Source organism: Mixophyes fleayi, chromosome 4 (assembly GCF_038048845.1).
Source record: "Mixophyes fleayi isolate aMixFle1 chromosome 4, aMixFle1.hap1, whole genome shotgun sequence".
In the NCBI taxonomy this organism is placed as follows: domain Eukaryota; kingdom Metazoa; phylum Chordata; class Amphibia; order Anura; family Limnodynastidae; genus Mixophyes; species Mixophyes fleayi.
The window spans coordinates 9,641,285-9,657,183 of record NC_134405.1 but is presented as its reverse complement, the minus strand read 5'-3'; the positions used below and the strand labels follow the sequence as shown (position 1 = coordinate 9,657,183).

General features: G+C 37.5%; 1 protein-coding gene across 1 annotated transcript; it reads left to right on the top strand.

Moving 5' to 3' along the window:
- Positions 1-4,166: 4,166 nt before the first annotated feature.
- LOC142150354 (uncharacterized) lies at positions 4,167-14,474 on the top strand. Its single transcript, XM_075205551.1, has 2 exons — positions 4,167-4,586; positions 13,944-14,474. Exons 1-2 carry the CDS (start codon positions 4,167-4,169, stop codon positions 14,472-14,474), a joined length of 951 nt encoding a protein of 316 aa, XP_075061652.1.
- Positions 14,475-15,899: the final 1,425 nt, after the last annotated feature.

Genomic DNA, 15,899 nt, shown 5'->3' with positions numbered 1-15,899 from the left:
GGTGATGTGCAGCGCCATTTCTCCGCCAATCATGGTGTGTATTACGGCATCCAAAGAGTTCAATTTTGCTCTCATCTGACCACACTATATTCTCCTAGTATTTCACAGGCTTTTCCAAATGTTGTGCAGCAAACTTTAAACCAAGCTTCAACATGTGTTTTCTTCAGCAAAGGAGTCTTGCATGGTGAGCGTGCATACAGGCCATGGCGGTTGAGTGCATTACTTATTGTTTTCTTTGAAACAATTGTTCCTGCTAATTCCAGGTCTTTCTGAAGCTCTTCGCAAGTGGTCCTTGGTTCTTGGAGAACCCTTCTGATAATTTTTTTCATTCCTCTGTCAGAAATCTTGCGAGGTGCACCTGGTAGTGGCCGGTTTATGATGAATGATGTTCTGTCCACTTCCGGATTATGACCCCAATAGTGCTCACTGGAACATTCAGCAGTTTAGAGATCCATCTGTAACCAATGCAATCAGTATGTTTTGCAACAATAAGGTAGCAAATGTATTGAGAGAGCTCTTTGCTTTTACCCATCATGAGATGTTTCTTGTGTGACACCTTCGTAATGAGACACCTTTTTATAGGTCATCAGTTTTGGCTGAACCAGCTGGCAGGATTGCTTTCTAATTACTAATAGATTTCAGTTGGTGTCTTGGCTTTCCATGCCTTTTTGCACCTCCCTTTCTTCATGTCTTCAATACTTTTTCCCTGTGTCATTTTACATTATTGCAGAAATCTTAATTTATGGACATCAATGGTTTGATTTTTTTGCATGTGTGGATTGCAAGGGTTGCTGCTGACATGTGGTGTAAATTTCATTACAATAGCCCCATTAAATATATAATTACTGAGAAAAATGTTTATGTGTTCAATACTTATTTCACCCGCTGTATTTGATCATGCACCATCTAATGTCTGAGAAATACACAGACGAAACGCGTTAAGCACTAGCGATTCTATTGTGGGACTATTTATTCTTTGTTTCTTGATCTGGAGCTGACACTGTGACTAAGCTTCTATAGGATGTAACAGCTGAACCAGACAGAAGTTACCATTTGCTGATGGATGTCACAAAGAAACCCAGATAAGCATTTTATACTTGTCCTTATGTAAGTGTGATACTTATTTTCAGTGCAATAAATCTGCTGAATTTACAGTGTTACACTATGATGGTTTTTCTTTCTACCTATTCTGTGTACTGCTGAGATGTCTCAGCAGCATCAATAGAGATCACAGCTATACAAGAAGTGCCATTATCGGAGTTATCATGGGATGTTTGGAGAAATTGCTCATTATACAGATAAGCGCTAAAGATTGTTTATTTGGTACGCATTTGCCATATTGGAAAGGATATCCTTGGGATTGCATGAACTCTCTGCTCACGATGTGCCATATATGTTCCCATTTGCACTATATCTTTTGTGAGACTGTCACTTCCACCTATAAATGATAGTGAACTTCCTTTAATATTTTCATCTATATGTATCTCTCAGTACTGTTAACACAAACAATACTACACCATTTTGGCGCCCTATCTATGTGCTTATTTATATATATATATATATATATATATATATATATATATATATATATAAAAATACATACACATATATATATATATATATATATATATATATATATATATATATATATATATATATATATATAAAACATACATACATTTATATATATATATATATATATATATATATATATATATGATCTTTTAATGCATGTTTAATATATGTTTTCAGTTTTATATATGAAATATCATTGAGCCTTTTGGCAATACTTAAAGTATTAGACATTTGTACAGGTGATTAGTGATCAGTTGTGATTGAATACATCACATATAAATACTGAGACTGTGTCACCTGGATTCATCCTTCTGATGAAAGTCCAACAGCACAGAAACGTGTCAAGGTTCTTACTACAGTCTCCATAAGGATTGGTCACATTATTCTCAGAAGTAGGTCTCTGCTTTCAGCATTTCAGCTGTGTCAGCTCACGGTACCAGGAGGGACATAAGGTCTGAGAAATTCAATATGTATTGAGAGAAGATTTTTCCCTGTCATTTTAAGCCAAAATACTGGTAATTGAAGGGTTTTAGATCTCAACGTTAATCACCTTTATACTGACTGTCTCCTTACAATCTTCGATTCTATGAATGATTGACATTGCTAAGTTGGCTGTTCAAGTCTGTTCTCTGAACTCGGCTGATATTAACTTATCTGATATATTATCCTAACGGCTTATTCTAATCATTGCATACATCAATATTTGAATCATGTTCCTGAGGGTGCTATCACCTGCTTTTTAACAAGTGAAAAGGAGTTTTCTATTCTGTAAAATTAATTTGATTATTTTAAATTAGGTTCTGTGATTTCTATCATTCTGACTGAATTTAGATGAATATCATTAATAATCTACCATAACAAATTAATTTATTTATATATTTTGTGATGGTTTATTCTTAGCAATTCATTTCAGTTATGTCAGTGTTACTATTGATATTCAGAACATACCTTTCTGCTCACACTCCCTGTCTAGATAATAGATGAATCCTAAACAATAGGTCCATTTGTTGACATAACAGGATGTCAGACTGCGCTGATCTAATTAGAATGTGAGATGTTGCCACCTGCCAAGGTCTAATTCGAATTTTCCTTTGTTGTAAGTGGGAATGTTTATACCTCATTTACATATCAGTGAGATAAACATGAGAGACCTGGAGACAAACAGTGTGAGAATATATTTTGGTCATCGGGGGAACTATTGAAGAGAGATGGGGAGGAATGACTATAAATAGGCAGTATCAGCCCAGTGTTAGTGAGTTGGTGGCTGGAGAGCTGGAAGGATGGAACTGTAAAAATGATCTGGAAGGAAAGAGATAGAAGTAGAAATCTTTAGAGTAAGGTAATTATAATATACATAAGAATATACTGATATATACACAAATATTTGGAGATATTATGTTGTAGATATAGTATTGTAATAAGTGTATTCTCCCATAATCGTATAAACTAAATCTGGTTGTACAATTAAGATTAAGGTCCAAATATTCTCATGAGCCAATAATTGTATATATGATAATAATTTTTGTGTGGCAATAATTATATCAATAAAAAATGATATGTATGTATCATAAATACTGTATGTATTAGAATCACACAATGAAAAGTGTCAAAATCTGTGATAAGATATTCGCTATCTTTTTTGTAAGTAGAACTTTTTAGAATATATTCTTTAGCCAAATAATTGAAGAAGACAACAGATATCTCAGATAAGATCTAATTTCTTTTGGTATATGGATATTGATTAGAGCACATCATTGTTTATTTAAATTTGTTTGATAACACTACACTGTTTGGTGCTTTTGTGTGTGATGCTTTGTAGATATACCTGGAACAGGTGTCTAAGGAAAGAGCAGCCTCCTGTATGGTGTTAATTTATTTGATTTGTATTTGTCTATCACTTAATATTGGGTAATCAGTTAGTGCCACAAAGTTTATTCTTGTGAATATATATATAGATATGCACTCAGTGGTCACTTTATTAGAATCACCTTTCTAGTACTGGGTACTACCCCCCTTTATGTTGCTGCTGCATGATTTACTGACTATATATTACATTACTCCAGAGTGTCTAATTTTTAACACTTGTTCTTCTTTAGTGTACTTGTTGTGAATTTTATTCACTGGAAAAACACCTACATCTAAAGATGTAAATTGTTAAATACTAGTGAGTATGTGGGGAGTGTATTTAGTACAGATAGGCCTTCACAGTTTTCATTTAAGCATGTAGTTTCTGTATCGCTGTACACAAAAATAAAAACAATGGTCAATGTCTGAGTCATAGTTGTTAGTGTAAAAAACATTTTTGTATTCTGTATCCAATATAACATTACTATTATTCCAGTAGTTTCATTAATGTAATGATTAGGCTGCTAAATGTTAACATTCTTTTTGCTTACAGGTGAATTAAGTAGCTGGATTCCCATTAATAACAGAATACATCTTGGGAAGGTCCTTGTTCTCTGAGCATCTTTGTGTTCCAAAAACTCACCTACAAGTAAACTATACTACAGTGATCAATTCTTCTTTATAGCAGCTAACTTCATTTCTGAATGGGAGAAACTCTCTACAAATAATTTGTTGTCAAACACATGATGAATCTAAAAGGAGAGAATCCCTATCTGTGCTCTGAATGTGACAAAACATTTTCATGTAAGTCAAAACTGATTACACATCAGAGGACTCACACAGGAGACAAACCATTTAATTGCTCTGAGTGTAGCAAATGTTATACCCAGAAATCAAAGCTTATTGTACATCAGAGGATTCACACAGGAGAGAAACCATTTAAATGTTCTGAGTGTAGCAAGTGTTTTAACCAGAAGTCAGTTCTTGTAAGACATCAGTTGACTCACACAGGAGAGAAACCATTTAAATGTTCTGAGTGTAGCAAGTGCTTTAATGTGAAATCAAAGCTGGTCGAACATCAGAGGATTCACACAGGAGAGAAACCATTTAAATGTTCTGAGTGTATTAAATGTTTTACTCAGAGATCAACTCTTCTAAAACATCAGATGATTCACACAGGAGAGAAACCATTTAAATGCTCTGAATGTAGCCAGTGTTTTTTCCACAAGTCAAATCTTGTTGTACATGAGATGATCCACACAGGAGAGAAACCATTTAAATGTTCTGAGTGTAGTAAATGTTTTACTCAGAGATCAACTCTTCTAAAACATCAGAGGACTCACACAGGACAGAAACCAATTAAATGGTCTGAATGTAAAGACCACAGTGAGCGTTAGTGATTGATGAGCTCGAAAAATTAATACACTTACCAACTAGTATATTTCTGACTCGTTTCGTCGCCTCTTTCGGGCGGTTTCATCAGAGGTTGATGAAACCACCCCCCAAAGAGACTGATCTAATGTGAGCTAATTGAATATCTTTAGTGAGTTTGGATGTCTTTATTTTGCAATTTGCCTTTAGAAAATGTCACTTGCCTACACTAGGATCTATATATTGTGTTATTAGATATGTATGACTATTTTATATTATTTAAAATTGTTATATATTAATAAAATCAATGGATTGGATTTTATACTACTTTTTTATTTCAAACAGTGCTCTTCTTTTATTTTTATTCTAAGTTTTGACCTTTTTAGCAGTAACAGGTTCTGTATATTGTTGTAGCTGCGGTTGGTGAAGCTCCCTAAGGAAGTAATCTTGTTGGCGCCCTATTGGTTGTTTTTTCTTTTTCTTCTATTTATGTTCATGCCTGCACAGAGTGATCTGCATATTATTTCTTTAGAGCGCTGGACTATATATTCTTTTGTTTGCACATACACAGTGGTCTTAATTGTTCTGGCTGCACTCCTTGGTGTCACTGATCTCTAAAATGGGTCTGCTCTCTGTGGGCAAAGAAGGGTGGCCCCTATGGAGAGCCACAAAATACAATTGGTATCAAATATAATTCCTTCCTTCTGCATATAACTGCAAAATATACATGAACTGTGCAGTAACGTAACATGGCGTACACTCGCAAGATTGTACGCTTCTGTTCTTAAGGAACATAGTACGGCTATTGTGTTATAAAGTTAGTTATCTAGTTAACTCCGTGCAATTCAATGTTTATGTTTGCATATTGTCTACCTAGTGGTTTCTGAAAATTGGGCAGTTGGGAGCCATAGATAATGTGGGCTTATTGTTTAATCAATGGGACTTAACAAGCTTTCCAGATTGTTTGGGTTGGAAGGCAATTTGATTATGTTCTCACTGAGCCCTATTAACTTGGTACAGATAAGAAAAGTATAGCCCCAAGTCAGCCCAGAATATATTGGCACCATAAAGTTCACTACAGTGAATATTACTACAGCAGGGTATAAAGCTAGGGTGCATACTGTCTGAGAGTGTGCTACTTCATTGGAAGGCTGAGCAGGAATTCTGGTTCTGTCAGTCTGTTCTTTCCATATTTGGTTTAACCTGCCATGTGAGACGATATGCCAGACTGTGAGACACAGAGCTATTCCCTATTGTGACCCAGAATAATAGACTTTGTCACTACCTCAAATCACTGTCAGGGACTGTTTGGCTGCTACATCCCACTAAGTCATACAGAGCGGTTATACAGACATTTTAGCGGACATTTCCCTGTGCCTTCTGTTAGCTTTGACTGAAAACTGGAACTTTTTACTGTATTGTGTGAATTTTAAAAATAGGATGTTGCTTTTTTTTAAAAAAAATAGGTCAAGGGAAAGATTGGGTGAAAAGGGATCCAATTTATTTTTCTAAATTTGACATTTCCAAGGCTGATTATTTTCTTGGTGCTGCCTTAATAAAATACCCTCAGATGTAGACTTGTCTGCTTCTCAGAGTATCTGTTGTGTCTCCTGCTGTCACATGGTCATCTCATCTTGACTATCCCAGTGCTTTCTTAAACTTAATATTTCTAGACCGAAATAATCCCCTCCCCTCCAGGACACCCTTGCCCCCCCTCTCTCTTTCTGTTAATAACACTACCCTCCTTTCTGTCCCTGAAATCTGCTGCCTAGGGGTCATCCTCAACTCTTCTCTTTACTTCAAACCTCACATACTTTCACTCTCAAAATCCTGCTTCTTACACCTCTGGAATATATCCAAGATCCAGGTCTTTCTCACATGGGAGCCATCAAAACTCGTATTCGCTTCCTTGTAATCTCTTGCCTTGATTACTATAGCCTTTTTCACTCTGGCCTATCCAACTCCAACCTTCCCCCTCTTAAATTTACCCTCAATGCTGCTTCACAACTTATTTCTCTCTCCCTCTGCACTATCTCTGATGCCCTCTCCGCCAGTCCCTACATTGATTCCTTGAAGCCTACAGAATTAAATTTTAAACTCCTAAAATACAAATCTCTCATCCAATACTTGTGGCTGCTCTGCCAGTGACTGTCACCTCACTACTTCACTGAATACCTCTTCCTACTGCTGCCTCCAGGACTTCGCCTGGGCTGCTCCCCAGTTGTGAAATGATCTCCCATGTCCTATTAGATTAATCTCTACTCTCCAAAGCTTTAAACATGCCCTTAAGACTAATTTGTTCATTGAAGCCTATCAGCCCTCCTTCTAACTCCCATTTATTGTCTACCATCTCCATTCCCCCACTCGGAACCACCCTATTTATTTCTTCCTTCTTCCTTTAGGACGTAATTTCTCATGTGGAGGGATTTCTTTCCTCGTGTACTCTTTCTACTATTCCATCAGTCTCGCTACCTCTTGGCATGCTTCCTTAGGCCTGTTCTCTTGAGTTCAGGCTTACTGCACATTCGACATTACAATAACTCACTTCCTGTCTTGTAAATAATTTTATCTACATTACCCTGTTATCTGTTTGTGTTTGTTTATTCAATATGTCAGGTCTTTATATTTTTTTCATTTAATATGTATTATGTAATGGGCTAAAGATCAATGCTGACTGTATATGTCAAGTACGGTGCAGCAGACCTTTTATCGCACCTAAAAAATAAATAATAATTTGATGTATATTTTCTTATACTGAGCTAATAAATATTGGCAGTAAGACCCTGGGCTAGATTTACTATCAGGCGTGTTTGTAAACCCGCCGACTTTCGGCGGATGTGGCGGCGGTTTAGCCATCACCGGATTTACTAAGGCTAAACCCGCCGTCCAAACGGCCAGAAATTATGTTTCCAAACCCGCCTCTGTATAAAGCGCTATGACGGTTTCAACAATGTTCAACATACAAACAGCCGGATTTACTATTAGGGGGTCTATAAAGCCGCCGGAAAACCGCCATTCAATAGACCAAAATAAAAACGCTGCTTGTGAGCAGCGAGATTGCTCAGTGTGCTGTTTGAACTATTTAGCCATTTTCAACATAAGAGAAAGAGCCATTTTGTGCAATGTTTCCTCCTTTAGGATTATATATGGGAAATGGGCAAACTGTCATGTAATTTGAGGGTAGGTTTTTTTTTATTTTTTTCCACCCAGTATTATTGCATCCTATTTACTGATGTAAAGGTTTTTTTTTTGGTTTTCCAGTTGTAACAAATCCTCAAAAATACTGTTGTTTTTTCAAAATCAGGATGCACAATATGTCATTACATAGTTAACCCTTACTTTAATGGTAATGCAATCCAAAAGTTACAAGATCAAAAAGGTGTTTCTGCCTGAATAAATCACAGTCAGTGACAGTCTAGCGGGCAGCAGTTAATCAGGGGTGGGTTTTTTGGAGAATGGCTTTTGCGGGGAATGTGGTGCATTCTGGACAGTGTATGTTTGCAGCTTTTTACCTGATGGAGACAGAAAGGCGCCTGGAGGAGGATGTACAACAGTTGTCATCTGTTCCGCGGACCCTGCACAGACCGGCCACTCCACGTGCATTTAAAGTGCGTTTGAATCTGGAATCTTTGGCTGATGTGGACGTAGTAGCAATGTTTGTACTCATGTAAACCAGGTTCCTAGATATATTTGGTGGGGTGCTTATGTATGCACCTGTAAAGGTGTCTGATATTATCCTGGCTTGCTGTCTGATACATAATCTAGCTTTACATCAACTTACCCCACCGATTATTGCAGTAGACAGTGAACAAGTAGGGGCCCGTGTCCCATTTGGTGATGTGCAGAGCACAGAGGGGGAGGCAGATTTGAGACCGTCTTATTACAAAATACTTTAAATGTAAGTGCATACTGTAAAAAAAAATATATTGTTTTTTTTTTTTTATGTCAGTGCAATGGTTTTTTTTATGGAATTTTTTAATAAAATTGGACCCTTTAAACAGAGGATAGTGTGTACTCCGGATGTTGTAGTTGTGAAAATCCCTGGAAAGTGACAGTCAGAGGTCAATGTGTACGTGACATTAGTGCATCATTTTAATGCAAACAGTATACTCTTGTTTAATGTGCAGAAAAGAAAGACTGATACCAATGAAATATAACTGCATTTATTGCATTACAACACAATAAAAGAAAAAGTATAACGCTTACACATACATAACAAAACATTACCCAATAATACAATTTTTGCCCTAGCGCCGCCTTTTCGCTGGCATATCACTATGTTTTGCCCCACTCTCTACTCTCCCTCGCCCACCCCTGGTGCGAGCACCTCTCCTTGGAGGAGTGCTATGTGCCGATCTGCTTGGCGTACTAGCAGTACTGGTGGAGGCCGATGAAAAAGAAGCCGGCAAGCGGGCAATGAGTTCCTGCTGTAGTTGCCCTGCCAGCCGGATAACATTTGCATTCCCCTCGCGAATGGAGGAATGCAAGGCGTCCACAGCCCCAGTCATTTGGGCCAGCTGCACATTGGTTTGCTCCAAAGCGTTTGCCAGACGGTTTATTCCAGCAGGGATTTGGCTATTGGAGCGGTGTATCCGCCTCAACTGGCCCGCAATTTGGGACATGTGCCGAGTTTGGCTGTCCATAAACTGACACTGCTGTACCTGAAAATTAGCTACGGATTGGGCCATTTCTCGCCCTGTATCCATCTGAGGAGCTGCAGCTTGTTGCTCGGATGACTGTTCCGGAGGGCTTGTTCCTGGCGCGTAGACACGGGGACATCTACCATCTCTAAAGTGATGACTGTGTCTCCTTGTGGGTCATCAGTAGGTGACATCTGCGCAGACTGGCGCTGGCCTTGCAGAGATGCTGAGGTTCCTGTGGTGAAATAACCAAGGTAAGTATATAGGAAATGACATGTTTGTAAATTGCATTCTGGTCAATGTACCCAAAAAAAAAACCATTTAACAACTAAAGAATGGTTACCAATGTCTACCTTCAAGATTAGTTGTCCTCTGCGACCTGATGAAGGATGCTACTCATATGTTTTAGGAGTAAAATCTCATTTTGCCTATGCGTTACAGTGATGGGTTCAAAATGTCAATAATTTTTAATGCTAACATTGAGGGTGTTTGTATCAAAATGCTACAAGACCGTGCTTTGGGGTAAGCGAATACTATTTTAGGTCTCCCTCTGTGTAGTACATGATGGGGGATATAGACTAAACTGCGAGTTTGAAAATGTGGCGATGTTGCCTATAGCAATCATATCATATAACAATCAGATTTTAGCAGACATTTTGAAGAACGCAATAAATAAATTATTTTTAAAATCTGATAGGTTGCTATAGGCAACATCTCTAGGTTTCCAAACCCTCAGTTTAGTAAATCTAGCCCTATGTTCTCATTGCAAACCATATAAAAATCACTAAATATAACATGGACTCCAACATTTGTACACAAAAACATCCAAGTCCATTATTTCTCCCCCAAACAGAGAACACGCACCTGCTTGCTCTTCAGAGCCAGAATCTCTTGCTGAAGGTGGAGGTGTAGACCTTTGACTGGGAGTAAACTGGCGTCCTGGCGAATCTGGATGTATTAGACAAAGCATACAATGTATTTGCAGCAAAAAGCAATTTACAAATAAAAAATTTTTGGAAAAAATGTGTTTGCAAATTTAAAAACAGTTCAAAAACAATTTTTTTCCCTTTACATACTGATTGTCTAAAAAAGGCACTTTTAAGAAAAAAAACATATTTTTTTAAAAAAAAAAACATGTTTAAAATAATAAAGGCACTTTTAAGAAAAAAAAAACACTTTTAATATTGTTATCGTAAAAACGACAAATAACTCACCAACTCCTTGGCCAAACGAGGGTGAATCTGTGTCTTGCACATTAATTCCCTCCACAATTTCACGGGGCATTATCTGCCGCAGCTCCTCCTCATAACTGGTGTATTCAATGCGAAGAGGGGGGCCACCACCCGTGCGTCTTGTGGACCTCCTTTCCTGGGCCATCTTCTCTTTAAGCCTCCTCTTGATGTCTGAGAAGCGCTTGCGGCAGTGCGCCACTGTCCTCTTTAGTGGGCCCACCGCGTTCACATCATCGCACACTCTCCCCCACAGTTGGTGACGCCGCCTTAGAGTAGTCCGGGCTGCCAGGTTCCCTAGGATGACCTCATAGCAGGGAACTATGTGGTGCACCAGAACACAATTTTCGTCGTGGGAGAATCGGACATTTCTCCCTGTCTTCATCTTCCTGCCCTCTCCTGACTCCTCAACCTCTCCCTCTCCCTCCTCTGCCCCCTCAACCTCCATCTCCCTCTCCTCAGCCTGTTCTCCCTTCCTATCTCTGGACATTTTTACACAGACACAAAAACACAAAATACAGAAGGACTGACAAGCACAAAGGACAAACTACACTAACTACAGACACTCTCCACACAGGCACGCACAAGTAACACAGACAAAGGACAAGTCAAATACAAAAAATACAAGACAGAAAATAAAAGAGAAAATAAATGTACAAAACAGAAAAATAGCACAGGACTACTCACACTTCAATCAGATATCGCTCCACCAATCCACCAAACTCCAACTCTCACCAACTCTCAGCAAACCACTATCCTCCAAACTCCTCTCACAAAACTCCTCTAAACCCTATCAGAGAAAAAAGTGTCAGTCCAGTGGTTTATATAGGGCTTGTGATGTCAAATCTCCTGACTTTGAAAATAGCCAATAGTAACAGGCCAGGAGACAGGTGTAATTTTTTAAAAAAAACGCCTTTACACAAAAGCGCCGTCATTTCAAGCAAAAGCGCCATGTTCTATTCAAAGCCACCGGCGGCTTTGAGCATTACATCCCACCGTTAAATCGCCGGCGGCTTCAAATTGAAGCTGAAATGCGCCCATTAGTAAATCCGGCTGTTTGCAATGCAAACCCGCTGGAAAACCGCCGCAATGCATGGCGGCTTCAAGCTTCAAGCCGCCATGCATCACGCCTGTTAGTAAATCTAGCCCCGTGTGTTCAAATTTCAGTATAGATAAAAAAAGACATAGCTGATATATTTGCTGTATTTTAATAATAATAACTTATCTTTTCAGTGTTTTTATTAGAATTTAAGTGAAAACCTAGAAAAGTCCATATTTATACATATATTGCAAATGTATGGTAATGTTTATAAATATTCATGCATTGCTAAGTGAGCTATTCAACTCTGTTCTATGAACTCTGCTGACATTAACTTATCTGATATAGTATCCTAACGGCTATTTCTAATCATTGTGTACATAAATCTTTGAATCATGTTCCTGAGGGTGCTATCAGCTGCTTTTTAACAATTGAAAAAAAGTTTTCTATTCAGTAAAAATAATTTGATTGTTTTAAAGTGGGTTCTTTGATAAATATAATTCTAGTTTAATCTAGATGAATATCATTAATAATCTGCCTTTACAAATTAATTTACTTATATATTTTGTTATGGTTTATTTTTAACAATGAATAATATTGATGTTAGTGTTACTATTGATATTCAGAACATACCTTTCTGCTCACACTCTCTGTCTAGATAATAGATTAATCCTAAACAATAGGTCCATTTGTTGACATAACAGGATGTCAGACTGTGCTGATCTAATTAAAATGTGAGATTTTACCACCTGCCAAGGTCTAATTAGAATTTTCCTTTGTAGTAAGTAGGAATGTTTATATCTCATTTACATATCAGTGAGATTTACATGAGAGACCTGGAGACAAACAGTCTGAGAACCTTCTGGTCATCCCGGGAACTACTGAAGAGAGATGGGGAGGAATGACTATAAATAGGCAGTATCAGCCCAGTGTTAGTGAGTTGGTGGCTGGAGAGCTGGAAGGAGGGAACAGTAAGAATGATCAGGAGGGAAAGAGATAGAAGGAGAAATCTTCAGAGTAAGGTAATTATATTATACATAAGAATATACTGATATTTACAGAATTACAATTATTAGCATTCACTACTGTGCATTGTATATTCTGTACTTTGTATTATCCATTAGTAAAAGTGTTATTGCAAGACAAAGCTGGGAAAACATGTGTTGAACTTTATATATCCTGATGATACATTGTACATTATATGTATCTGCTTTCTCCTATGGCTCTGGTGTAGCTAGATATAGAAAAACCTCTTTTGTATGAGTAAAACTTTTTTGAAGAGAACTTTCAGCCAATTGTTTGAAGAAGACAACAGATATTGATTAGAACACATCACTGTTTATTTAAAATTGTTTGATAATAATTCATTGTTTGGTGCTTTTTCTTGTGTGATACTTTGTAGATATACCTGGAGCAGTTGTCTAAGGAAAGAGCAGCCTCCTGTATGGTGTTAATTTATTTGATTTTTATTTGTTTATTACTATTATTTTGTAATCAGTTAGCGCCACAAAGTTTATTCTTGTGAAGATATATAGATATGTACTCACTGGTCACTTTATTAAATACATATTTCTAGTACTGCGTACTACCCCCCTTTAGGTTGCTGCCACATGAATTACTGATTATATATTTACATTACTGAAAAGTGTCTAATTTTAATTTTTAATACTTTATTACTTCTTTAGTGTACTTGTTGTGAAACACCTACATCTAAAGATGTAAACTGTTAAATAATAGTGAGTCTGTGGGGAGTCTATTTAGTACAGATAGACCTTCACAGATTTAATTTAAGTATGTATGTTTCTGTATCACTGTGCACAAAAATAAAAACAATGATCAATGTCTGAGTCATAGTTGTTAGTGTATAAAACATTTTTGTATTCTGTATCCAATATAACATTACTATTATTCCAGTAGTTTCATTAATGTAATGATTAGGCTGCTAAATCTTAACACTCTTTTTGCTTACAGGTGAATTAATGAGCAGGATTCCCATTAATAACAGAAGACATCTTGGAAAGGTCTTTGTTCTCTGAGCATCTCAGTGTTCCAAAAACTCACCTACAAGTCATTTATACTACAGTGATCAATTCTTACAGTAGCTAACTTCAAATTTGAAAAGGAGAAACTATCTACAATTAATTTGTTGTAAAACACATGATGGATCTAATAGGAGAGAAGCCCTATCTGTGCTCTGAATGTGACAAAACATTTTCATGTAAATCAAAGCTTATTGTCCACCACAGGATTCACACAGGAGAGAAACCATTTAAATGCTCTGAATGTAGCAAATGTTTTACCCACCTGTCAACTCTTGTTGTACATCAGAGGACTCACACAGAAGAGAAGCCATTTAAATGCTCTGAATGTAGCAAGTGTTTTAACCACAGGGCAAATCTTGTACAACATCAGATGATTCACACAGGAGAGAAACAATTTAAGTGTTCTGAATGTAGCGAAGGTTTTACCCGGAAGTCAACTCTTGTAAGACATCAGATGATTCACACAGGAGAGAAACCATTTAATTGCTCTGAGTGTAGCAAATGTTTTACCCAGAAATCAAAGCTTATCGTACATCAGAGGACTCACACAGGAGAGAAACCATTTAAATGCTCTGCTTGTAGCAAATGTTTTACCTTGAAATCAAAGCTTATTGTACATCACATGATTCACGCAGGAGAGAAACCATTTAAATGCTCTGAATGTAGCAAATGTTTCACCCAAAAATCAAATCTTGTTAGACATCAGAAGATTCACACAGGATATAAACCATAAAAGACTAGAGCAGTCTGGTTATTGGACTTGGGGACATCTTTTCACCTGGCATGGATTTCCTAATATGAGCTAGAGCTCTATACTACTAGTGGTAGACAATGACGATGTGGCAGCCCTTGCTGAGCTATGTAATATACTGCTGTTCTGCTCATGCAGGTGCTGGGACTAGTATATAAAATAACGTTCTATCTAGTAGAGATTTCCAGCAGCTCTTCTCAGTACTGTGATTACTTCTATGACAGACAGAGCTATCAGCACTGAATATTTCTACAGTAACACTGCACACTGCCCTGTTTCACATTACATGTGCTCCTATTGGTCTATATTATAGCCTCCGTGTTCTTTACCTCATACTTTTCTATTATTGTCTTATCTCCCTCTGTTAACTATATATACAGAAAGGGTTATTTAGTAAATGTTGAATGTAAAATACTGTTACTGTAGCCTATAACAACCAGATCATCACATTTGCTGGTTTGATGATAGCAGGCTGCTAATAGCTGATATCTAGTTGCTATGGGTTACAGCACATTCTTGTTCTTCACACCATGTTATTAATTAAGTCCCAAGGAGGACACATTGTTTCCCAGGGTACCTGTAAATGTCCTTCAAAAGTATTTCTTTTATTCTCTATAGTGATCGTCATCAGACAGCACTGACCTGTATATAGACTGAAGGACCATGTTCACACAATATCTGTAATTACCATTTATGTTACTGGCAGCTGTTTCTATCACACTTGATGTTTAGTAAAATGTGATATTGATAAATGTGGAGATTCTGTTTTTGATTGGGGAATTAATATCTTTTTCAGTAGTAATGAGTATTATACTCTCTGCTACATTTTAGATGATGGAACCAGGGGTGATAATTAGGTGGTCATCCTTCCTGACAACTTGGCAACCAATTATGAAAACACAGCAAGTGTCACGGGCACTAGGAGTTTTACCCAGAATTCACCAGGTGTAACTACACTTACCAGAAGTGCGGACCTCTGGGTAGTGTGGTGAATCAGTGGAACCATACAGTAGAATAGAGGAAAGGAATGTCAATAGTATAAATGCTGAGTCTTGGCACCATGGAACTATGATGGTTCAGCAGTTTAGTAAACAGGATCAAATGAGAAAAGAGTCCAAGTGCTTAGCACGCAGGTAGCATATATCAGGCCAGTACTTGATAACTGGGTAACGTTAGGCAACGACCAATCAACAATATAGTAGAAAAGTCAGCGACTTGCAGCTACAATACAGAGGCACTTGTAGATTTTAGTCCAGCCAATAGGTACCATACAGAGTAGTAGCTATAGCACAAGGAAACATGAATGGTCTACAGCTGGTAAGTTTCACCACGGATATGTAGAGAAGACTTGTTCAGTGCAGGTATGGTAACAGAATAGCGTGAGTGGTTTGCAATTGGCAAGTTGTA

Coding starts and splice junctions, on each gene's coding strand:
- LOC142150354 (XM_075205551.1), top strand. CDS start 4,167: ATGAATCTAAAAGGAGAGAATCCCTATCTGTGCTCTGAATGTGACAAA. Junction 4,587..13,943: donor CAACTCTTCTAAAACATCAG/ATGATTCACACA, acceptor ATTGTCCACCAC/AGGATTCACACAGGAGAGAA.